This window comes from Octopus bimaculoides, chromosome 6 (assembly GCF_001194135.2).
Source record: "Octopus bimaculoides isolate UCB-OBI-ISO-001 chromosome 6, ASM119413v2, whole genome shotgun sequence".
Lineage (NCBI taxonomy): Eukaryota > Metazoa > Mollusca > Cephalopoda > Octopoda > Octopodidae > Octopus > Octopus bimaculoides.
In genome coordinates this window covers 42,608,019-42,618,490 of record NC_068986.1, presented here as the reverse complement: position 1 = coordinate 42,618,490, position 10,472 = coordinate 42,608,019, and the positions used below count along the sequence as shown (strand labels likewise).

Genomic DNA, 10,472 nt, shown 5'->3' with positions numbered 1-10,472 from the left:
ATATATATATATATATATATATATATATATAGTTTTATTAATGGAAGAAACAAACTAATAATATTTAGAATTACAAGTAAGTGCAAGGTATGGTTAACCTAGATATCATGGAGAATAATGCTTGCTTTTGTAATCAGGAAGAGATTTAATGGAAAAATACTCCACATTATTATTTTCCATTTTCTCTCCTCAGATTACTGAAATAATAATTTCTAATATCACTAACTTGAGAAAAAAAAAAAGAAGGAAAAACTAAATAACTGTAAATGTAAAACAGTCACCCTCAAAATAACTGAAATAAAATACACCATAAAGATATGTTCTAGTTTTTAAATACTTCCAATTTATCATATTATTTCTACAAGTCATTGAAAAACAAAGACACGAAAGAACAGTAAATATTAAATAATAAATATATGTATTGAATGGTTCAAATAGTAACTTTGCAACAACCAACTTACATCAGGTGTTTTTTCATTAGTTTCTTGAGAAGGTTTTTCATTTTCTTTAGTGTCATCTTTCAAAGACTGAAATAGTAAAAGTAACACAGTTTCAAATATGAAAAACATTATTACATAAATGACAAATGTGAAGATGGCTACCAGAAAGTGATCATCAGCATTAGCATTTAACATTCACTTTTTAATTCTTGCATGGGTCAGATAGAATTTGTTGTGGCAGATTTCCTATGACTAGATGCCCTTCTTGTTGCTAACTTTCACCTGTTTCCAAGCAAGGTAATATTTTCCCATGTCCAGACACATTTTTCATGAAAGGATGGAAACAAACAACATCACTTGTATAATAAAGGCACTCATTTACAACCATCACACAATGTCTAGATAAAGGTACGCACACGACAGAATTCTTTCAGTTTCCCCTCTACCAAATCCACTCACAAGGCTTTGGTCAGCCAAAGGTTATATAATAGAAGGCACTTGCTCAACATGCTGCACAGTTGGAGTGAATCCAAGACCACATTTCTTTTCCTAGACACATAAAACTTTTGTTGTGAATGAAAGTGTACTTGCTTAACCCTTCGCAGATGGGAAGAGGTACTGACTACATCAAAACACTGTGTGTGTGGCCAGACTACGACAGAGACTGTTGCCATATTAGTGTACAGCTGCATAGTGGCTATGGCCGCAGCCTACTTTTCAGTCAGGAATCTCTGTGGCTACAACTTACATTTCTGTTTGGAATTTCAGATAAGTTAGTCTTTTTGGTTATTGTTATGTGAAGACCACAGATGCGGTTATATGCATGTGATTGATGTGTAGTCATGCATATCTCTGTTGTTAGTGTGAAAAAGTGAATATTACTTCTGCTCAGAAACTTGCAAAAGTGAACAATACTTCCACTCAGTTTCATAAACCAAAGTGATCTGTAAAAGCATGGATGTTGCTATTGAATTCTTTACAAATCTCCTCACAATCAGTATGCCTCCGAAACAAAGTCCACAGGCACAAGAAACCAGGACCAGAGTGTTCCCATCAGGATGATGATAGTGAGTTGGATTACAATTCGAGCCCAGGGAGCAACTACCAAGAATTTGACAGCGAGAGCAATGACAAACCACCACAGCCAGCAGGAATTGTTAGAGACAGTAGTTCATCCTTGGATCCTGACAAACCATTGCCTGCATATGCTGGAGGAGGGATGGGTCTCACAATACTGGTGAAACTATAAGCTGGTCAATTTCCCAAAAAAGGACAATGTTCTGAAGCAACATGGACTTGTGGAGTGGCCCAGAACTATAGATCACAATGTGGATGCATCAACCACTTCACTCCACTCCAGTTTCTTAGATTTTTCATGACACCAGAACTTGTCAAACACATTTGCACCAAGATGAATTGCACCAAGTTCACTGCAACCAATTGTCGCCCTACCAAGCAAAGTCACTCCAGGAAGTGGGCAGACATCACGCCTGATGAGTTGGACTTATTTCTGTCTTTGGTGATACTGATGGGCCTGCATTCCAAACCAGATATGAAGTTATACTGGACCAGGGACCCAGTTTTGCAGACGCCATTTTTTCATGACATAATGCCTCATGATAGGTTCAAGCAGATTTTACAAAATCTGCACTTCATTGACAACAATTTTGAAGATGACAACTAACTATTTAAATTGCAGTCAGTCATTAGTATTCTGACCGAACAGTTCAAAACTGTGTATATTCTGGACCAGGATGTTGCTAATGATGAATCTCTTTGGAAATTCAAAGGTAGACTTGGATTCAAGCAGTACAGCCCCACAAAACAGACATGATTCAGGATCAGAGTTTTCAAAGTGTGTCAGAGTGGAGGTGTTGTGTTAGGATACACATCCAATTTCAAAATATACTCAGGTCAGGAGTAGAGTGACATTCCTGTGAGCCAGAAGATTGTGTTGGAGCTGAATGAAATTCTGCTCGGCAAAGGGTAGCTGGTTCTACAGACCTAAGCTTTTGCTGTCTTTTCATTAACAGAAAGTGAATGTAGTTGGAACAGTTCATCTGAATCAGAAGGATATGCCCAAGGATCTGAATTTGGCCCTGAAAAAGGGTTAGATTCACTTTCATTTCACCACAAGTGGTTTACTTGTTTTGGTATGGAAAAATAAAATGCTAATAAAAATGTTATCCACTGAAATGTCGGAAATTGAGAAGTGCAGAAATATTGTCAGGAAACCAAATTATGTCCTCAGTTACAATCAAGGCATGAGTGGGGTAGGTTTTTCCTGTCAAATGGCCAAATCTCACTCCTGTGTTACAAAAACACATCAAATGATATAGAAAGCGTTTTTCTATTTGCTCGACCTTTGCTTGGTCAATGCCTTCCTTGCATCGAAGGTTATAGAGAGTTGAGAATGATTTCTTGATTTTTGACTAGCAGTGATCATGGAGGTGTGTAACAACCACCCTCTTGAAGGGTATATGCCACAAGGAAGGCCATCTGCTCTACTTGGTCCAGCAAGGTTGACAGGGAGACATTTCACAGCCATTAATCCCCCATCAGGGAGGAGACCATGACTGTACAGAAGATGTGCTTTTTGTACAAAGCACGGTGTGCAAAAAAAAGAACTTTGAACGTGAGCAGTGTGATGTCTCACTCTGTGTAACACTGTGTTTTCAAATATACTGCACTGAGAAGAATTTATAAATACACTGTAAAATACCTTGTATAAAAAATTACGTAGTTACTGAACGGCCTAATAGCGGTACACAGAATTGACTGTGAGTACTAAATCCATCTGCAAGGGGTTGATATTACTTGGACTAAGTGTGTCACACTTACCTCGACTCCAATGAAAGACAAATAAAGAAGTGAGGAATACCAGTTATTTGTTAGGTACAGGATTGTAACATTTCTGAGACAGTGTTCTACCATCTGTGCTATCTACACTGTCCAATATTTTATTGGGTAAGAGAGCATGGTAAAAATCAGTTACCAATTGCAAAGTAAAAACCCCTTTGGTCAAAATCAGAGAAAATATCCTTGTTATTTAATGTCCATTTTTCTATACTTGCTTGGGGTGGACAGAATTTAGTGATGCAGAGTTTCTATGATTGGATGCCCTTCCTGTTAGTAAATCTCATTTGTTTCTAAGTAAGGCAATATTTCCCATAGCCAGATATGTTTTCACAAAATGTTGGAAATGAAGACACCATTTACAATGGTGATGCTTGTTTACTTTCCACCAACCAAATCCTTTCACAAGGTTTTGGTTGGCCTAGGGCTATAGTAGAAGACACTCACCCAAAGTTCCACACAGTGGGACTGAACCCAAAACTTTGGGGTTGAGAAGCAAACTTCTTAACCGCACAGCCGCAAAATGACTCTTAGGCAAATGAGATGTAAATCAAAGAGGATATTTCACATAAACAGGCATTTTACATTCACACATTCTATTAGGCATACATACAATAAATGTCAGAGAATATAAGAAGTTTGTAGAAAAAGTTACATACCAAAACAGATAACTGGAAAAATTTGGAACATTTTAAATTCCATATTACATGTGTTTCATTACAAGATAGGAGTTACAAAGGTACACATGTAGAAAAACATGTGTAGAGCTTCCTATCCATAATTCTCAAAGATTCATATATTTTCTACATATACACCTTTGTGACCCCTGTATTGTAATGTAACACGTGTAAAGTGAAATTAAAAATATACCAAACTTTTCCAGTCTTCTGTTTTGATATATAAAAGTAATATTTAGATCATTAAATGTAAAACAAATTTATACATGACAAAATATCTCAAGTCTTCTGTACTGACAAGATATTTCCCCTCATCCTCCAAGCAAACAACAGCGGAAGAACCAGACAAGCTTTTATGGAGGATTGCAATCAAATGATGTTACACACATGACAGTGTCTTTTGTTTACGATTAGTGACTTCATGCCAAGAGGGACAAGAGAAACACACACATGCACACACACATTCAACTGATGGTCCTCTTCCAGTTTCTGTCAACCAAATTTTACTACAGCAGATGTCACCAGCCATCACTGAACTCTAAACCATATGCTTCCAAAGCAAACTTCTTAACCATATTGCATGCCATGCCATGCTTCAGTCAAATGCCAATCTGTTTCAAAAAAAGGCAGAGAGCTGGCAGAATCATTAGCATGCCGGGTGAAATGCTTACTCTCTCTCTTTTACTTGTTTGTCATTTGACTGCGGCCATGCTGGAGCACCGCCTTTTAGTCGAGCATATCGACCCCGGGACTTATTCTTTGTAAGCCTAGTACTTATTCTATCGGTCTCATTGCCAAACTGCTAAGTGACGGGGACATAAACACACCAGCATCGGTTGTCAAGCAATGCTAGGGGGACAAACACAGACACACACACACATATATATATACATATATATATACGACAGGCTTCTTTCAGTTTCCATCTACCAAATCCACTCACAAGGCTTTAGTCGGCCCGAGACTATAGTAGAAGACACTTGCCCAAGATGCCACACAGTGGGACACCTACTTACCACACAGCCACTCCTACGCCTATGCTTAGTGATATTTCATCTGTCTTTACATTCTGAGCTCAACTTCGCCTTTCATCCTTTCAAGGTTGCTAAATTAAGTACCAGTTGCATACTTGGTTCGATCTAACTGACTGGTTCCCTCCCACAGAATTTCAGGCCTTGTGCCTAGAGCAGCAAAGAATCGGTTTCAAAACATTTTATGTTCTAAATATATGTAAAGTTTTAACTTACTTTTCTAGATGACTTTTCTTTGTCGCTGGACTGTTTTTCCTTTGGTTTCTCTTCATCTTTAGCTTGGTGTCTTTCTCTTTCATTATTTCGTTGTCTTTCTTTCTCTTCAATTTTATTCTGTTGACTGTCTTTCTCCTCACCTTTACTTCTTGATTTTTGCTCACTTTTACTTTTCCGATTTTCTTTCCCCTCTGTTTTATTCCGTTTTTCTCCATCGGTTTTAATTTCATTTTCAGACTGACTTTTATGTCGATCACTTCTGGAATTGTTTTCCTTTGATCCTTTTTCCTTTGGTTTATGTTGTTCCTGGAAAAATTTAAACATATGTCAATTCATCATCATCATCATCATTTAACATCCATTCTGTTTTTTTCATGTTTTAATCTGTCAAATGGAGTTTGTTAACGCAGATTTTCTTCATTGCTATTATGTTAAACTGTCATATGTCCAGATTCGGTCAATGTGTTTTTTTTCAATATTTATTATTTTGCTTGCAATAGCTGATTCTTTTGGTCAAACTATTATATCTCCAGCTGCTTCAGATGCCAAGATATAAAATAATTGTCAAAGTGAAGTACAACGGTTTTGTTTTGGAATGGTGAAACTAATTTTTTGCTTTCTGAAAAAGCAACACTTTGGACTAACAACACTTTTGCATAATAGCAATGATATATATATATATATATATATATATATATATATATATATATGATGGGATTCTTTCAGTTTCCATCTACCAAGTCCACTCACATTGCAATTATAGATAAAAATTTCAAAATCATTTAATATTGAACATTAACTCCTTAATTTTTTAGCATTCATGATATAGCTCACATTAAATACAATGATTTATTCCTATAACAATACTAAAATTACGAGATTAAGAAACAATATTTGGAAAATTCTGATGCCAAACTAACAAATGCTGAGAGAGGTAGGAATGCAGTAATACAATTTTTCATTAACTTTATTAAGATTAGCTCATACTGTTGTCCATACTCAGTTGCTTGTCAAAAATAAACACATCTCCCTTTGTTCTGCAAAGAAGATAATGTATTAGGGAAAGTCAATGCCTTAAACAACCTTACATTATTTCAAAGAAACCAAGAAAAGGCTTCTAATAGCCATGGAACTCCTAATGTAATCAGGTTTTACTTTATATCTACAGCTAAAGTGTCAACAAGGTCAGACAAATAACATTATCTTTATGGTAACCAGACTTGGCTAATTTGTATGTTAAAGGATTATGGAAAGATAAGAACAATGCAGAGCGTGTGTGTGTGCATGCACACACATCTGTGTTTTAATTTTGAAGGACAAAATTTTTTGCTTCTGAAATAACAGAATAGATTATACTTCAAAAGAAGATTAATTCAAAACAAAGCAACAACCTGACAATACCATCATTATAATGTTCACTTTCACATACTTGCATGATTTGGAGGCAGATTTTCTATGCCAAAATATTTCCTTCATGGCTAGATGTGATCTTGCAGAATATTGGAAATAAATGACACTACTTGTATGACAATAACAACCATTTTTTAACTATCACTTGATGTCAAAACCAGGCAACATAAAAATAAACAACATACAGACAGACACACACACACATAAATTTGATGAGCTTCTTTCAGTTTCTATTTACCAAATCCACTCACAAGGCTTTGGTCGACCCAGAGCTAAGTAGAAGACACTTGTCCAAGGTGCCATGAATTAGGGAGGCAAACTTCTTAACCCTTTAACATTTAGATTACTCAGTTTAATGTAAAGCTTATTTATTCACATTATTTTGAATTAATCATGATTTATCTTGTAGCTTTGAGATTTTCATGTGATTGTTTAATTTTAGGACATTGTAGGGTTCGTGTGAGAGGCTGCATCTGGCTGGTTTGAACATAAAACAGGTAGAATACTTAGACTGGATATGGCCAATTTGAATGCTAAAGGGTTAACACAGCCATGCTGGTACCATATGATGTTCTCAGTGTTTCAATGAAGTATTATAATTTTGTGTGGTTAGAATCATTATTCAAGAATAGTTATTTGAATTAAAAATATGGCAAAATCAAAATTTGTTTTACATTGCAATAAAGATTTATTTTCTCAAACACAAATTTAAACCTTTGCCCATCCTGTGTTTCATGCGTGATATACAGGGTATATTGTCTTGGCATTCATGCAGCATACTTTTACATATTCCCAAATTTTCTCAACCACCAGAGCAACTTGGGACTTACAAAAGGAAAAGTTTATATCATCTTCATCTTTTGTTTTACGTATTTTAGTCACTAGACTGCAGCCATGCTGGGGTACCACCTTGAATTCTTAGTTGAATGAATCAACCCCAGCACTTTTTTTTTTTTTATTAAGAAGTGGTACTTTTTGTATCAGACTCTTTTGCTGAACTGTTAAGTTACGGGGGGACACAGACACACCAATACTCGTTGTCAAGTGGTGATGAGGGGACAAATACAGGGGATGTCAAGTAGTGATGAGGGGGACAAACACTACGATACACACACACACAGATATATATACATATACACATGACAAGCTTCTTTTAGTTTCCATCTACCAAATCCACTCACAAGGCTCTGGTCAGCCCAAGGCTATAGTAGAGGACACTTGCCCATGAATGTTGAGGACAAACTTATTAATAAGCTTTGGACAGACAAAGCATTCAGATTACTCCGTCAAATGTAATGCTTGTGTATTCACATTATTTTGAATTAATCATGTACTATCTTGCAGCTTTGAGATTTCAATGATGTGACTGGTTATTTTTAGATTAACATTGTCGGGTAAGTATAATAGGATGAATTTGGCCAGTCTGAACATGAAAAAGTAAAATATTTTGGCTAGATACAACTGGTTTAAGTGCTAAAGGGTTAAAGTAATATGCTGCAAACAAATCAAAACCTATCTATTTAATAATTAAACTGAGTGCAGTGCCAACAATATTTTGGTAAATCAATCTGACACATGCTCTTGAGAAGTAGGGTAAAATAGGAACACATTTTACTAACAACTCACTGGACTCACTGGATAAAATATATAATGCATAAATGTGAAAACAGAGATTAGCTCGCCATTCAACACCTTATAGCAATAATAATCAATGACTTGAACAGATACAAGCTACCTTCCATTATTTCAACAGAAACCAAGAGGAAATTTGTAATAGCTCATAGAATTCAGTTAAAATTCTTCCTTTTGAAATTTTTGAATGCAATTATTCAGTGCTGAAATATTTTGTAAATAATTTACTTCATTTTCTGGTTGTCTTCTCTCCTTTGATTTCTCCTTTGACTTTTCTTTTTCTTTATTGGATTCTTGCCTCTTGGATCCATCAGCTCCTTTCAATACACGCTGTACATACGCATCATTATCAACCTAAAGTAAAAGATAAAAGTTAAAAAGAATATATATATATGCATACACATAGATCTACATACACACACACACACACACATATATTGTGCATAAAACAGAGTGACTCAGAAGGACTTAAATTAATTTAAATATTAGAAAACATGGTTGAGAGAAATATAAGAAAAATGCAAGGAAGTCTACAGGCAGACTGTTTTACAGATAATTGACTGCTTCTCAGAGAAGACATAATTTTCCTCTCCACTCAACACAAGTGAATTCAGCTACTATATAGAATAGTCATAAATTAGACTAAAACCATAGAAGATAGCTTAGTTTGCATATCTGTGCTTTTGACAGCTTTTCATTGGTTAAACAATACATTATGCTCAACATGACATAAATTAAAAGGACTGAAATAAATTTAAACATGAACTGGAAATGATATTTTAACTATGTATATAGAGAAAATACATCTTGTAAATGTTACTATATACTTAGGTACCATCAGAGAAAGAAAAATCTATCTTTAAGAGGTATTAAGAGAATATCAAGAATACCATCAAGGAATACTGTATGTATGTAAAAAGAATAAGTTCTCTAGACAATATAATCCTGAAACCCAGGACTTACAGAGCCACTTACTCAATTTCTGTGACGTATAATTGTCTGAGATCTTATTCCCTCTGAACCGGACACCAGTCTATCACAGGGTTACTCATTTACAGCTGAGTGGAGTAGAACACTGTGAAATGAAGTGGTTTTCTTGATGAAGAAAACAATGCACCACCCAGTCTGGCGATCGAATCCACAATCATGCAATCATGAGTGCAACACCATAATCACTAGGCCATGTGCCTTCATTAAACGTATATGTGTTACTAAATAAGAAGCTAAAGCCTTTCAAAGAACCTTTGGATATCGGTGTGCCACAAACTTCTCGGTGCTTGTGTAAAGAAAATCTGTATCTCAGATGTCATGCAATTTAAGAAACTAAAACTGAACTGAGACTTCATCAGAGATGTATATATGCATACGATTTATACAAAATGCACTGTAAAAATTATGGTCTTGTAATTTCAGGTTTCATGGTTAAGAAGTTTGCATCCCAGTAATGTGGTTTTGAGTTCAATCACACCAAGTAGCACTTTGGACAAGTGCCTTCTACAATAGGCCTGGATTTACCAAAGCCTTTAACATGAAACTGGGTAGATGGAAACAGTGTGGAAACTTGTAAGAGGGACCACCGATAGATCAAGCCACCAGTGTGAAGAGAAATTCTTCCTTTCCCCACCTACCAATCATAGAAGCTCTGAAAGGGTCATGAGAACTGGCTTTTATCTGTCTAGTTTAATTCACAACCTGATTTCCATAAGACCTATTCATCATCTGTTAATAAGAACATTAAATATTAGAGAAAATATCTAATAATGAAGTAAATGTAAACATACAATTGAGTAAAATATTATATTCTTACTTGTCTTTTTACAGCCTCAGCTAACACCTGTAGAAATTCGTTGGTTTTTTCTGGTTCATGTCCAGCAACAACTTTGGATGGCCTCACAGATAATTGCTTTTCAGTAACTAATGCTAAATAAAAATGAAGGAACTGTTAACAAGGGACTTCATACAATGAATTGTATTTTATTGAAAACCAATATAATATCAGCATTCTCATCGTTTTTACATCCATTTTTCTATGTTTGCATAGATTGGACATGTTCTCTCCAGCACAGTATCTCATTAACATTCTTTTTCATTAGTTGCATATTCTCTGCATTCAATCATTACAAATCACTGCATGCAACATTGCACTACATATTAAAGCAACACACAATCTGTCCATCAGAGAGAGAGAGAGAGAGAGAAAGAGAGAGAGA

At 35.4% G+C, this 10,472-nt stretch overlaps 1 protein-coding gene across 2 annotated transcripts in view; it reads right to left on the bottom strand.

Annotated features, from left to right (window-relative positions):
* LOC106877218 (TRAF3-interacting protein 1) overlaps window positions 1-10,472 on the bottom strand; it is a 202,974-nt gene that overhangs the window by 138,727 nt on the left and 53,775 nt on the right. For both annotated transcript variants that reach the window (XM_052968703.1, XM_052968704.1), the window contains 4 exons: window positions 10,070-10,182; window positions 8,491-8,616; window positions 5,221-5,526; window positions 462-527 (listed from right to left, as the gene is read on the bottom strand). In XM_052968703.1, coding sequence (XP_052824663.1) covers window positions 462-527; window positions 5,221-5,526; window positions 8,491-8,616; window positions 10,070-10,182 — 611 coding nt within the window. The remainder of the gene's footprint in view (window positions 1-461; window positions 528-5,220; window positions 5,527-8,490; window positions 8,617-10,069; window positions 10,183-10,472) is intronic.